General features: G+C 41.0%; 2 protein-coding genes across 2 annotated transcripts; both read left to right on the forward strand.

Moving 5' to 3' along the window:
• The first annotated feature begins 5,575 nt into the window (after positions 1–5,575).
• On the forward strand, positions 5,576–6,520 carry LOC128060548 (olfactory receptor 51I2-like). The gene has a single exon (XM_052652951.1). The coding sequence runs from the start codon at positions 5,576–5,578 to the stop codon at positions 6,518–6,520; it is 945 nt and encodes a 314-aa protein (XP_052508911.1).
• Positions 6,521–14,423: 7,903 nt separating this feature from the next.
• LOC128060547 (olfactory receptor 51I2-like) lies at positions 14,424–15,368 on the forward strand. Its single transcript, XM_052652950.1, has one exon. The coding sequence runs from the start codon at positions 14,424–14,426 to the stop codon at positions 15,366–15,368; it is 945 nt and encodes a 314-aa protein (XP_052508910.1).
• The last annotated feature ends 392 nt before the right edge of the window (positions 15,369–15,760 follow it).

A 15,760-nucleotide genomic window follows, 5' to 3' on the forward strand; every position in this document is an offset into this window, starting at 1 on the left:
AACCCTCCTACACTGTTGGTGGGAATGCAAACTAGTACAGCCACTATGGAGAACAGTGTGGAGATTCCTTAAAAAATTGCAAATAGAACTACCTTATGACCCAGCAATCCCACTGCTGGGCATACACACCGAGGAAACCAGAATTGAAAGAGACACATGTACCCCAATGTTCATCACAGCACTGTTTACAATAGCCAGGACATGGAAACAACCTAGATGTCCATCAGCAGATGAATGGATAAGAAAGCTGTGGTACATATACACAATGGAGTATTACTCAGCCGTTAAAAAGAATTCATTTGAATCAGTTCTGATGAGATGGATGAAACTGGAGCTGATTATACAGAGTGAAGTAAGCCAGAAAGAAAAACACCAATACAGTATACTAACACATATATATGGAATTTAGAAAGATGGCAATGACGACCCTGTATGCAAGACAGGAAAAAAGACACAGCTGTGTATAACGGACTTTTGGACTCAGAGGGAGAGGGAGAGGGTGGGATGATTTGGGAGAATGGCATTCTATCATGTATACTATCATGTAAGAATTGAATCGCAAGTCTATGTCTGACGCAGGATACAGCATGCTTGGGGCTGGTGCATGGGGATGACCCAGAGAGATGTTATGGGGAGGGAGGTGGGAGGGGGGTTCATGTTTGGGAATGCATGTAAGAATTAAAGATTTTAAAATTAAAAAAATAAAAAACTAAAAAAAAAAAATTTGCCCATTCTTTGAAAATCAGAAGAGTTATTACATGCACCTAGAAATCTCATCTGACTGCCCTAGAATATTGCAGATTCCATTCCTTTGTTCTTCTCTAAAATCTCCTTGTATCTATTATTATTGTTTTCACTGAGATATTATAAATGTTTCCTTAGGAGTCTTCCAGACCTGACTATGAATTATTATATTGATTCATCTATACATTCCCAGGAATAAATTTGTGTCTAATGCTAAATGAATGACTTGATTTATAGTTACTTTTGTTAATATATATCTACTGTAGGTCTGTAGGGTAGGGATTGTGACCTTGTCATAAATAAAAATGAAGTACCTTTTTTTTTAAATTTGATAAAATTAAAAAAAAAAAGACCAATGAAAAACAAACAATAGAGAATTCACATAAATCCATGCCTGTTGATTAGGGTTTGGGTGGTTCCTGACCTTCTCCCATGACAATCAGTGTGACTATGAGCAAATCTAGGGGTATATTAGGTGATGCGTTAAGTCCTTTGATCTGACTTCTGTATGAGTGGGATTGTTGAGAAGCTATTGCATTTTTCCACCTGTTTAGTTTCAGATCAATATTAGGTATATGAAAGGTTCTTTCTAATCTCAGCCCTTTACACCCTCCCTGATCTGGTTCAAGTATGCATCACTATTCCTTCTAGGTTTATCTGCCAGTATCTTCCTAGAACTGAGCAATTTAAGCTATTCAATAACTTACTACTTGGTATACTTAGTTTAATACCCACTCCCAGGGGTTTTACTTTCAGGACATAACGTTTGAGTTTCTTTTATATTATATTTTATTTTTAAGCTTTCTATTTTGTGTTGGGCTATAACTAATTAACAAACAATGTTGTGATAGTTTCAGGTGGACAGCAAAGGGACTCAGCCATACATATACATGTACCCATTCTCCCCCACTCCCCTCCCATCCAGCCTGCCACATACCATTTACCAGAGTTCCTTGTACTATACAATAGGCCCTTGTTGGTTATCCATTTTAAATAGAGCTGTGTGTACATACCCATCCCAAACTCCCTAATTATCCCTTTCCTCCTGGCAACCGTAAGTTTGTTCTCTAACACTGTCTCTTTCTATTTTGTAAGTTCATGTGTATCACTTTGTAGATTCCACATGCAAGGAATGTCACATGATTTTTCTCCTTCTCTGTCTGACATAGTTCACTCAGGATGACACACTGCAGGTCAATCTGTGTTGCTGCAAATGGCATTAGCTTGTTCTTTTTTATGGCTGAGTAATATTCCATTGTATATATGTACCACATCTTCTCTAAAATGTTTAGGGTTTAAATAACCACTTGTTGTTCAGTCACCTAGCCATGTCTGACTCTGTGACCCCATGGGCTGTAGCACACCAGGCATCTTTGTCCCTTACCATCTCCTGAAGTTTGCCTAAGTTAATGTCCATTGCATTGGTGATGCCATCCAGACATCTCATCCTCTGATATCCTCTTCTTCTGCCCTCAGTCTTTCCCAGCATCAGGGACTTTTCCAGTGAGTCAGCTGTTTGCATGAGGTGACCAAAATACTGGAGTTTCAGTACTTTGGTCACCATATATTAAGTTATATGGCAGCCAATAGGTTAAATGTCTTTGCCTATTTTCTGTTGCTTAGTCATCCTGATCAGTCTGTGACTAAAGTATAATTATAACCTATTTTACAGGGGAAGAAATGAGTCTGCATGTATGCTGGAAACTTTCTCAAGGTAAGTGGACTGAAGCTCAGGTACAGTGAGCTCAAAACCTTATCAGTTAATCCTCATTACCTATGTTGTCACCCTAGTAGGTGACCAATAAATATTTGTGAAGAAAGCAGCTGTATACATGAACACTTTCTTCATCGAGCCAAATACTTTTTATAATTTGACCTGTAATTACGCAATGTGTGTGGTCAGCCACAGTGAACCAGTGCTTCTTATCATGCTTGGGGTCAATTTCAAGGATAATCCAGGAGAGAATTTCACAAGATATAATAAATCCAAATGCCTAACTTACATGGGTTTTAAGCACTTTTTATAGGATATAGGATTTCTTGTAGGTATTGATCATAGTTGTTAAGTGGAAAGGCCATAAACTAACCTAGAAGATCTAGTTTTACATGTTCTGCCACTAACAAGCTGTATAAAATTGAGATGCTCCTTTTCTTTTCTAGGCTCTAAAGATCTCTTTTATAAAATGAGCAACTAGATACAATATCCTCGCATGCCATTTCCAGTTCTGATCATTCCTATTCCCACATGCCCATGTAAGCAACAAACTATGAAGTCAGAGAGAAAAGAACACTGCAGATGCTCCATATTCCCGGCAGTCCGTGAGCTCCTGAGCTGATAAATACTCAAGGGGACTTCCTGGATGCAGCCTTATATTGCTCAACCCAGGGAGTTGGTAGAGGAGATGGGGGGTATGGGCAGGGCCCCCACAACTGCTCTTGCTTCCTCTGCACCCTCCATGAACTCTCTCAGGTAGGTAAGGTGGAGTGTCAGACACTCCAGACTTGGGCACTAAGGCATTCTGACTCAGCTTAGATATCCTGAGTGTTATGACAATCTGAAGACAGAAAGGCTGTCCCTATAGGAGTCAGGTGTTTTTATTTTTTAATTTTTCTGCATATTTTCACTTTCCTGGTTCTATATTTTCTACTGAGTCCTCTTGTTCTCTGAAATCTTCCCATGCTTTCAGATTCAGACATTCATTTCTCTGCAGGGATTCTACAATGGGCTGTAGTTTGGAGGTAGATGTTATGCAATAAATAAGCACTCTTACCCATTTCTCAAAACAAGTGGGTACAGGGAGGAGGTCTATACAAAGACACAGGCTGCTTTGGAAGCCACTTGGCAAGACTCTATTTAGTGCTTAAAAAATTCTCCAAATCAGGGATTTTGCATACAGAGGCAAACAGAAATGTTTAGGAAGAGCTTTCATATAGGAAGAACAAAGAGATTTTAAGAATGCAGAATGGAGGGAAAAATGCACCCTGAGAAAAAAAGATAGAGAAGTCCTAATACAGGTGGAGAAACAAAGGCAGATGAAAGCCTGGAGGTGTGGATTTAGGGCAGGTTTAGAACTCAGAGTTGCAAAGTATTTGATCCTAAGGGTTTTCACAACAGTTTACTTTTGGATCTTCACTACCCCATTAGCAAAGTTCCTTAGCCCCTCCAATTACAGCAAAGAGAATCAAAATCCTGTGGGATCAGTGACTTACTGAGTGCATCTCCTGTGCTGGGGCTTGCACTGAGCACAGCAGGGACTGAAGCAATAAATAAGTGTCAGTGTTGGTCTCGCAGCTGGTGAGTCAGAAGGGGAGATAAGTTTCATAATTCAACAGGAACTATCCTAACTCCATAACAGGAAGCTCTAATGCAGAACAGGCAGAGAAACAGGCACAAAAGGAGATGCAAATCTGCAGCTTATGAGAGTGGTAAAGAGAGGAGAGCAGTTATCTCCATTGCAATGACTGGTCAGATTTTCATGAAAGAGGAGGGCATCGTTGATCCTTGGTCACAGAAGATGGGTTAAATAGTTATGTTCAGACATTCTGGGAAACTATGGGAGCTGGGGAGCTGTAGTTAATGTCTGAATAATAGCAAAGAATATTGCCATTATTAATATGGATAACCAGTCTGGGAGTTTGAGGTACAAGTAGGAAATTCTGGGAATTGATATAGTACTGGACTACAGAGGGCCTTTAACTCTAGACTTGTGAGTTTGGTTTTGACACTTTGGTAGTGAAGGGCCATTCAAACTTTCTAATCAGAATGGTCCCATTTGCAGAGCTGCCTTTTGAAAATATTAGACCTATTCCAGATTAGAGAATGATATAGAAGAAAGAGATTCATTAAGAGGGCATTATTATGGGCATACAAATGTGATGTCTTGGATACAAAGTATAAGAATATAAGTGGAAAGAAATGCAGAAAAGTGCTGGCAGATGCACTTAGGGTTCAGTATTTTCATTGGTCTAATTTAATGTAGTAGATAAAGGAAAGACAGAAATAATATAATGTTTGGATTTCTGAGTCTTAGTCTCAGGCAAAATTACAGTATTATTCAAAGAAATGGAGAACACAGATAAGAACCAGTCCCATGATATAGAGAACTGATTATTAATCCTGTGGTTTTCAGGAGCTAGATACAACTCAGTTTGAAGGAAAATATTAAGAAAAGACTTCTAGTATACTAAGTTATTCAGGCAGAAACTTAATGCCATAGGATAAATGGATAAAAGGATGAAAAGATAAAGTGTGGGCATCTAATGTATCTTGATGAAAGTGTGGAAGGTTAGCGCTGTGGACAGGTATCTTTCTATTCATCTACCTTCTAACTGGAGGGATGGAAGAACTGGGAGACTAAATATGAGTGAGAGAGCTGGGGAGTCATGATAAGCAGCATATTCAGTAGAGTGAGAGAATGGGAAAAGGAAGTTTACAGCTTGATAAGTAATTGGAATGTTCAGAACAGTCCAGGAAGTAGTCATGAGGAGCATGATGTCTTAGGTCTTGCACAAAGTGATGCCTGTTCATTGATAACAAGTTCATAGCTTTGAATGTGAGGAAGAGCATGGTGGGGATAGGCACAGGTACAGAGGAAGGGAATGTGACCTGTTGAGCCAGCTGGATAACCTGAAAACACTTAGACAGTTCCAGAAACCATGGGGAGCAAGAGGGGCAAGGAGTGATGTGGTAAACAAAATTGATTAAGCTATAAACTAAGGGTCTGGATGGCATAAGAGAGACTTAAAATAGGCTCATCAATAAACTGTACGTCTGTCTTCTCTACAGGAGGTGGTCCTCCAGTACAAGTCCTCCAGTACAAGTCCTCCCAGCATGGGAGCTATCCTCTACAACAGCTCAGAGTTGCCAACTTTCACCCTGACAGGGCTCCCAGAGCTGGGGACCTCCCAACACTGGATGTTCTTGCTCCTCGGTACCCTCTACACTGTCTCCATTGTGGGCAATGCCCTTATCCTTTTCATTGTCAAGGAGGAGCAGAGTTTGCATCAGCCTATGTACTACTTCCTATCCCTGCTCTCAGTTAATGATCTAGGTGTGTCTTTCTCCACACTGCCCACCGTGCTAGCCACATTTTGCTTCCACTTAAGGAAGATCAGCTTTGATTCTTGCATGGCTCAAATGTTCTTTATCCACTTCTTCTCTTTCATGGAATCTGGGGTCCTGCTGGTTATGAGTTTTGACCGCTATGTGGCCATCTGTAACCCTCTGCGCTACACCACCAAGCTCACAGATTCCCGTGTTGTATGCATGGGCTTGTGGGCCATCATCCGCAGCTTCTGTATGATTTTTCCACTGCCTCTCCTTCTGAAGAGGTTGTCCTTCTGCAAGGCCAATATACTGTCCCATGCCTACTGCCTTCATCCGGATCTCATCCACCTTCCCTGTGGTGACATCACCATCAACAATATTTTCGGTCTCTTCATTGTGATATCTACCTTCGGCCTGGACTCTGCACTCATTCTCTTCTCGTATGTGCTCATCCTGCATTCTGTACTTGCCATTGCTTCTCGGGAGGAACGGTTAAAGACACTCAACACATGTGTGTCACATCTGTGTGCTGTGCTCATCTTCTATGTTCCCATGGTTGGTGTGTCCATGACTGCCCGTTATGGGAGGCATGCCCCCCGATTTGTGCACACAGTCATGTCCCTCATTTATCTCTTTGTGCCTCCCATGCTTAACCCTGTCATCTATTCCATCAAAACCAAAGAGATTAGAAGGCGGCTTGGTCGAATGCTGGTGGGAACCAAGTTTTAAGCCAGAAACGTGGAAAGTCCAAACCTCAAAGGATATTTGCTATTACTCCATAAATTGGAGTTTCCATAACCTGTTTTGACAATTTTTTAAACTTCCTTTTCTTATTTCTGCCACCAGATGTATGATGACTTTGTACTAGTTAAGATCTGCCAAAAGGTTTTGGCGAGGTACACTGGGTTGTAATTTAGAAAAATAATTGTTCAGTTTTCTTTTTTAATCCCAAAATGCACATCTTGAAAATTAGTCCTTCATTTTATCACAATGTGTTTCTATTATCCATGGTTAAAGTGAATCATCACAGAAAAAATTACTAATTACAACGGGACCACTGTTATAATGGTTAGTGAGTCTTTTTCCCTAAGTCTCTGTCGAAGGTAGCTCTATTTTTAATTCTTTGTAGACTCTTCATACTGCTTTCCATAGCAGTTGCATTATTTTGCATTTCCAACAGCATTGTGCAATGGTCCTCATCAACACCTCTTATCCTCTGTTGTTGCTTTTAATAGCCCTTGTGGTTTCATAGGGGTCTCCCAGGTGGCTCTGCAGTAAGAATCCGCCTGTAATGCAGGACCAGTAAGAGATGTTGGTTCAGTTCCTGGGTGGGGAAAATCCCCTGGAGGGGGAAAGGGCAACACACTCCAGTATTTTTGCCTGGAGAATCCCATGGACCAAAGAGCCTGGTGGGCTACAGTCCATAGGGCTGCAAAGAATCAGACATGACTGACGTGACTGAGCACAGATGCAGACATGCAGGCACATGTTTTAAATATGCATTTTCCTGATGACTGCATTTTAACCGATGACTGCCCGCTATGGGAGGCAAGCCTCCCGATTTGTACACATGGTCATCTCTCTCATTTATCTCTTTGTGTCTGAAAATATGCATTTTTCTGTACTGTACTGAGCATTTTCTTTCCTATACTTGCTGCCTTTTGTATATTTTCTTTGGAGAAATTTCCATTCAGCTCCTCAGTGCATAGTAAAATGTGATTACCAGGTATGTTTCTGTTTTCGTTTTTGCTACTGTAGTTCATTACATGTTTGGGAGGTGAATCCCTTATCAGATGCTTACTTAGAAGTAAAACTGAATGAATGGACACATTCATGAATGCCTTGGTGGAGAGATATTGAAAATGCAATCCCCTCCTCCCCCCGCCAACCCCCAGTAAATTTGACTTAATTCTGAATAATCTGGGTACTACAAAATGATTTAAACATTAATTTAGAACTCTTGTAAAATAGAGATCACACCCCTCCCCCGCAACACTTCTTAAAAAAAAAAAAGAAGAAGAAGAATTGAGATAGAGTAGATTTCCCAAATGGGCTTTGCTTGTGGCTCAGCTGGTAAAGAATCTGCCTGCAATGCAGGAGACCTGGGTTCAATCCCTGTGTTGGGAGGATCCCCTGGAGAAGGGAAAGGCTACCCACTTCAGTATTCTGTACTGGAGAATTCCATGGACTGTGTAGTCCATGGGGTCACAAAGAGTGAGACACGACTGAAGCGACCTTCATTTTCACCTTCCAAATGATAAAACATGAAGAAAAAAAAATTACTAATCAAAAAGGGAGATCTGGCTACAACAATAGTTTCTAGGGTAGAATAGCTTAGAAGAATGTATAAACCACTGTAAAGTGATATTTTAAATAAAACATTTTATGAAAAGTTTTTATACCATACTGTCAAGATATTTTGTTGGTAAAAACTCTAAGATATAATATTGTTAAACATTCATATATTTCCATAGCAAAAGTGTTTGGAACGTGTTAAAAAAAATAGTTGTTTCTGGTTAGTGAGCATTGAGAAGATTTATTATTTATTTATCTGTGTTTTCTACTTTGCCAAAGAATGTACACAAGTTTTGGTAAAATCAGAGTGAGAGTGAGGGGGTGGGGAGAGAGAGAGAGAGGGAAGAAGGCAAATAAAAATAACCTTAGAGTTATAGAAGGTGAGCCTCATAAGGGAGAAGTCTAAGTGTTGGTTCCCATGCTGACATCCTACCAAGGTGCTTTCCACATGGTCCTCTCAAGTGATGAATGATTTTATCCTGGGAGAGCTATTCCCTTTCAGATGTGACTATGGGCTGTGATGGGCCTATGTCTCTATCTATGGGGCTTGATTCTTGGCCCCAACAGACTCATCTTCCCTGATGCATAGTGGAAACACCTAAAACTTTTGCTCCGTTTATCCAAATTCACCAGAAACCTGCTCTGCAGTCAAACGATAATATGGGATAATTAGTTTAAAACAAAATAACAGTATATCTATCTGTTGCAGGCCTAATTGTCAGGCACAGGGTCTCTTTATTCAACTGGACTAACTGCACCAGTCATTTGAAGTAGCCTAAGCACAGCACAGACCGTGCTCATTTACCAGCTGCAAAGTATACTGAGGATAACATTTCTTGATAGCTTACTATGTGACAGTCAAGGTTCCAAAGTTATTTTATTATATATTTTATTATTAATACTCATTATGTCTTATCCTCAAGCCTACAAAGTGGCTAAATTATTATTCTTGCTTTAAAGGTGAAGACACTGAGATGCACAGTATAGATTAATCGACCAGGATCACATAGCTAGTCAGCAAAGGACAGGAGGTGAACTCAGATGTTCTGATTCCCAAATCCAAGTTGGTGTGATTTCAATCAGTGGTGCTGCTTTGAAAAATGTTACAATTCTTGTCCTTTATGTGTATTGCCTTCTCTGGTTAAACATATGTAACATCGATGGTCTTAGTTTGACTGGAGATCTGGGAGATATCAAGTGACAAAGAAGTCACGTCTACTCATTCAGTAGCTGTTTACTGAGCACCCTTGGTGTGCTAGTCCCATGCTAAGCTAAGAAGGAATCCACAGACAAGGAAACAGAGGCACTTATCAATCATCTGAACTCACAGTATGGCCATACAACATAATGGTTCAGAGCACCTATGTTCAAATGCTAGCCTTGCCACTTATATATTTTGTGACTTTGAAAAATATACTTAATTTTCTGTGCCTCAGTTTCCTTATGTACAAAATATAGATAATAATAATATCTGCCTAGGACACAGATAGGATGCAGCATTTCTTGTGGGTATTGGTCATAGTTATAGAGTGGAAAGGCCATAAACTAACTTAGAAGATGTAGGTTTAAATATTCTGCCACTAAAAAGCTGTATAAAATTGTAGTAACTCTTTTCCTTTCTAAGTTTTAAGGACATCTTCTATAAAATGAGGGACTAGATACAATATTCTTGCATGTCACTTCCAGTTCTGATCATTCTGTTTCTAAATATCCCTTTGAGCAATGAACTACCAAGTCAGTGAGGGAGGGGCACGGCAGATGCTCCATATTCTCAGCAGTCCATGAGTTCCTGAGCTGATAAATACTCAAGGGACTTCATGGATACAGCCTTATATTGCTCAAGCAAGGGAGTTGGCAGAGGAGGCGGGGGCGGGGGGGTTGGTATGGGCAGGCTCCCACAGCTGCCTTTCCTTCCCTGTACCCTCCATGCACAGAGATCTTTCAGGTAGGTAAAGTGAAGTGTCAGACACTCCAGACTCAGGCTCCGAGGCACTTTGGCTAGCTTAGAAATTTTGATTGTTATAATATGACAATATGAAGACAGAAAGTTTGTCCCAAGAGGAGTCAGTTTTTAAAATTTTTTTCTGCATATTTTCACTTTAAAGAATCACTTTATGGTTCTCTATTTTCCATTTGTTACTCTTATTCTCTGAAATCTTGTCATGCTTTCCACTTCATATATTTGTTTCTCTGCAGGGATTCTCCCTTATTAGGCTGTAGTTTGGATGTAGATGTCTTCTAAGAATATGCACCCTCTCACTCCCCCACTCTTTTCTTAGAATAAATGAGTATGGGTGGATGGTTATAAAAATACATTGATTACATTGGAAGACACTTGGCAAGACCCTAAGTAGTGCTAAAAAAAACCCCTCCAAGTCAAGGGTATCTGCATATTGTATACAGGGGCAAACAGAAATGTTTAGAAAGAGCTGAAGAATTGATGCTTTTGAACTGTGGTGTTGGAGAAGACTCTTGAGAGCCCCTTGGCCTGCAAGGAGATCCAACCAGTCCATCCTAAAGGAGATCAGTCCTGGGTGTCCTTTGGAAGGAATGATGCTAAAGCTGAAACTCCAATACTTTGGCCACCTCATGTGAAGAGTTGACTCATTGGAAAAGACTCTGATTCTGGGAGGGATTGGGGGCAGGAGGAGAAGGGGATGGCAGAGGATGAGATGGCTGGATGTCATCACCGACTCGATGGACGTGAGTTTGAGTGAAGTTTGGGAGTTGGTGATGGACAGGGAGGCCTGATGTGCTGCGATTCATGGGGTCGCGAGGAGTTGGACACGACTGAGCGACTGAACTGAACTGAACTGAACTGCTGATAGGAAAAGCAAAAAGATTTTATGAATATGGAATGGAGGAAAAAGAACACATCCTGAGAAGAAAGGATAGGGGAGTCCTAATGCAGGTGAAGGAACAGAAGCAAAATAAAGGCAGGAGGAGAGGATTTAGAGCAGGTTTAGAACTCAGTGGCTAAGTATTTGGTCCTAAGGGTTTTCACAACAGTTTACTTTTGGATCTTCACTACCCCATTAGCAAAGTTCCTTAGCCCCTCCAATTACAACAAAGAGAATCAAAATCCTGTGGGATCAGTGACAAACTGAGTGCGTCTCCTGTGTTGAGGCTTGCACTGAGCACATCAGGGACTGAAACAATGAATAAGTGTCAGTGTTGGTCTCCTGGAGCTGGTGAGTCAGAAAGGGAGACAAGTTTAATAATTCAACAGGAACTATCGTAACTCCTTAATAGGAAGCTCTAATGCAGAACAGGCAGAGAAACAGGCACAAAGGGAGATGCAAAGCTACCGCTTCTGAGAGTGGTGAGGAGAGGGGAGCAGTTACCTCCATTGCAGTGACCAGTCAGATCTTCATGCAGGAGGAGGGCATCCTTGATCCTGGGACCTGGAAGATGGATTGGGTATGTTGACATATTCTGGGAAACTGTGGCAGTTGAGGAGCTGTAGTTAATGTTTGAACAACAGCAAATAGACCAATCTGGGTATTTGAGGTACAAGTAAGGAAAATGTTGAGAACTGAGAACAGAAATATTGATTTAGTACTGACCACAAGGACCTTTATTCCTAGGCTTGTGAGTTAGGTTTGAATTGTTTGATAATGAGGGGGCATTCAAGGTTCCTAATCAAAAAAGTGCCATTTTCAGATCTGCCTTCTGGAAATACTATCCTAACCAGAATAGAGAATGAAATAGAGCCATGGGATTCACTAGAATAAGATTGTTATGGTATAAAAATGTGATTTCTTGGATCTGAAGTGTGAAGCTGTAAGTTCAGTTCAGTCGCTCAGTCGTGTTCGACTCTGCCACTCCATGAATCGCAGCACGCCAGGCCTCCCTGTCCATCACCAACTCCTGGAGTTTACTCAAACTCATGTCCGTTGAGTTGGTGATGTCATCCAGCTATCTCATCCTCTGTTGTCCCCCTTCTCCTCCTGCCCCCAATCCCTCCCAGCATGAGTCTTTTCCAATGGGTCAACACTTCACATGAGGTGGCCAGAGTATTGGAGTTTCAGCTTAAGCATCAGTCCTTCCAATGAACACCCAGGACTGATCTCCTTTAGAATGGACTGGTTGGATCTCCTTGCAGTCCAAGGGACTCTCAACAGTCTTCTCCAACACCACAGTTCAAAAGCATCAATTCTTCAGTGCTCAGCTTTCTTCACAGTCCAACTCTCACATCCATACATGACTACTGGAATAACCATAGCCTTGACTAGATGGTCCTTTGTTGGCAAAGCAATGTCTCTGCTTTCGAATATGCTATCTAGGTTGGTCATAACTTTCCTTCTGAGGAGTAAGCATCTTTTAATTTCATGGCTGCAGTCACCATCTGCAGTGATTTTGGAGCCCAAAAAAATAAAGTCTGACACTATTTCCACTGTTTCCCCATCTATTTCCCATGAAGTGATGGGACCAGATGCTATGATCTTCATTTTCTGAATGTTGAGCTTTAAGCCAACTTTTTCACTCTCCTCTTTCACTTTCATCAAGAGGCTTTTTAGCTCCTCTTCACTTTCTGCCATCAGGGTGGTGTCATCTGCATATCTGAGGTTATTGATGTTTCTCCTGGCAATCTTGATTCCAGCTTATGCTTCTTTCAGCCCAGCGTTTCTCATGAGGTACTGTGCATATAAGTTAAATAACAAATGGGCAAAAGTGCTGGCAGAAGCAGTTTGGTCATTGTTTTCATTATCTTGACCCATTTAAAATAGTAGCTTAAGGAACTAAAGAGCCTCCTGATAAAAGTGAAAGAGAACATAAAACTAAACATTAAAAAATAAAGATCATGGTGTCTGATCCCATCACTTCATGGCAAATAGATTGGGAAAAGTGAAAACAGTGACAGACTTTATTTCCTGGGCTCCAAAACACTGTGGATGGTGATTGCAGCCATGAAATTAAAAGATGCTTGCTCCTTGGAAGGAAAACTATGACAAACCTAGATAAGGTATTAAAAAGCAGAGACATCAGTTTGCCAGCAAAAGTCTGCCAGCCAAAGCTGTGATTTTTTCAGTAGTCATGTATGGATGTGAAAGTTGGACCATAAAGAAGGCTGAGTGGTGAAGAACTGATGCTTTCAGATTGTGGAGAAGACTGTTGAGAGTCCCTTGGACAGCAAGGAAATCAAAGCAGTCCATCCTAAAGGAAATCAGTCCTGAATATTCATTGGAAGGACTGATGCTGAAGCTGAATCTCCAATACTTTGGCCACTTAATGTGAAGAGCCAACTCACTGGAAAAGAACCTGATGCTGGGAAAGATTGAAGGCAAAAGGCGAAGAGGGCGACAGAGGATGAGGTGGTTGGATGGCATCATCAACTCAATAGACATGAATTTCAGCAAACTCCAAGAGATGGTGAAGAACAGGGGAGTCTGGCATGTTGCCTTCCTTTGGGTCTCAAAAAATGAGGTACAATTTAGTGACTGAACAACAACAATAACAACAACAAAAGAAAGAACATGGTAACGTGATATTTAAATTTTGCATCTTGAACTTAGTCATAATAATAGTATTATTCAAAGAGATGGAAAACACAGATAAGAGCCAATTATCTGTATAGCCATGGATAAGAGAACTGATTATTAGTCATGTGACTTTCAGGCTCTATTTAGATCTGAAGGAAATTATTAAGAAAATACTTTAGTATATTAAGTTATTCATGGTGAAAATGAATGCCATAAGGTGGATTGAAGAATGAATAGATGAGTGGATATAAGGGGTCCTAGTGCATTTTGATGTATGTCTGGAAGATTGTCTCTGTGGATTTATATCTTCCTGTCCATCTATCTTCTGTATGGATAAAAGCAAGAAAGAACTGGGAGACTGTGTAGATGTAAGAAAGCCCAAGAGTCATGATAATGAGCAGATGCTACTTATCAGTAGAGACAGTAGAGTGAGAGAATGGGAAAAGGAAAAGTTTACAGCTTGATAAGTAACTGGAATGTTCAGAACAGTCCAGGAAGTAGTCGTGAGGAGCATGATGTCTTAGGTCTTGCACAAAGTGATGCCTGTTCATTGATAACAAGTTCATAGCTTTGAATGTGAGGAAAAGCATGGTGGGGATAGGCACAGGTACAGAGGAAGGGAATGTGACCTGTTGAGCCAGCTGGATAACCTGAAAACACTTAGACAATTCCAGAAACCATGGGGAGCAAAAGGGGCAAGGAGTGATGCGGTAAACAAAATTGATTAAGCTATAAACTAAGGGTCTGGATGGCATAAGAGAGACTTAAAATAGGCTCATCAATAAACTGTACGTCTGTCTTCTCTACAGGAGGTGGTCCTCCAGTACAAGTCCTCCAGTACAAGTCCTCCCAGCATGGGAGCTATCCTCTACAACAGCTCAGAGTTGCCAACTTTCACCCTGACAGGGCTCCCAGAGCTGGGGACCTCCCAACACTGGATGTTCTTGCTCCTCGGTACCCTCTACACTGTCTCCATTGTGGGCAATGCCCTTATCCTTTTCATTGTCAAGGAGGAGCAGAGTTTGCATCAGCCTATGTACTACTTCCTATCCCTGCTCTCAGTTAATGATCTAGGTGTGTCTTTCTCCACACTGCCCACCGTGCTAGCCACATTTTGCTTCCACTTAAGGAAGATCAGCTTTGATTCTTGCATGGCTCAAATGTTCTTTATTCACTTCTTCTCTTTCATGGAATCAGGGGTCCTGCTGGTTATGAGTTTTGACCGCTATGTGGCCATCTGTAACCCTCTGCGCTACACCACCAAGCTCACAGATTCCCGTGTTGTATGCATGGGCTTGTGGGCCATCATCCGCAGCTTCTGTATGATTTTTCCACTGCCTCTCCTTCTGAAGAGGTTGTCCTTCTGCAAGGCCAATATACTGTCTCATGCCTACTGCCTTCATCCGGATCTCATCCACCTTCCCTGTGGTGACATAACCATCAACAATATTTTCGGTCTCATCATTGTGATATCTACCTTCGGCCTGGACTCTGCACTCATTCTCTTCTCGTATGTGCTCATCCTGCATTCTGTACTTGCCATTGCTTCTCGGGAGGAACGATTAAAGACACTCAACACGTGTGTGTCACATCTGTGTGCTGTGCTCATCTTCTACGTGCCCAAGATTGGTGTGTCCATGACTGCCCGTTATGGGAGGCATGCCCCCCGATTTGTGCACACAGTCATGTCCCTCATTTATCTCTTTGTGCCTCCCATGCTCAACCCTGTCATCTATTCAATTAAAACCAAAGAGATTAGATTCAGGCTTGGTCAAATGCTATTCAGAACCAAGTTTTAAGCTAGAGGCACATGGAAAGGAAAAATGTCATTGGATATTTACTATTACTCCACAAATTGGGGTTTTCAAGACCTGCTTTGACAAATTTTTAAACTTTTTTTGCTCAGAAATCTACTCTTAGGATTCCTTCCACCAGATATTTGATGACAGCCTGGCACTAGTTAAGACTGAAGACAACAGGTTTTGGCAAGTTACACTGAGTTATAGTTTATCCGAAAAAAAAAAAAAAAGCTCAAATTTTACAAAAAATCTGCAAATGTGTCTCCTTAAAATCAATCCCTCATTTTGTTCCATGTGTTTCTTTTATCTATTTTTAAATTGAATTACCATAGAAAAAGTTACTTATTACCTTGGGAACACTGCCACAATGGTCAAATAATTCTTTTCCCCAA

Source organism: Budorcas taxicolor, chromosome 15 (assembly GCF_023091745.1).
Source record: "Budorcas taxicolor isolate Tak-1 chromosome 15, Takin1.1, whole genome shotgun sequence".
Taxonomy (NCBI): Eukaryota; Metazoa; Chordata; class Mammalia; order Artiodactyla; family Bovidae; genus Budorcas; species Budorcas taxicolor.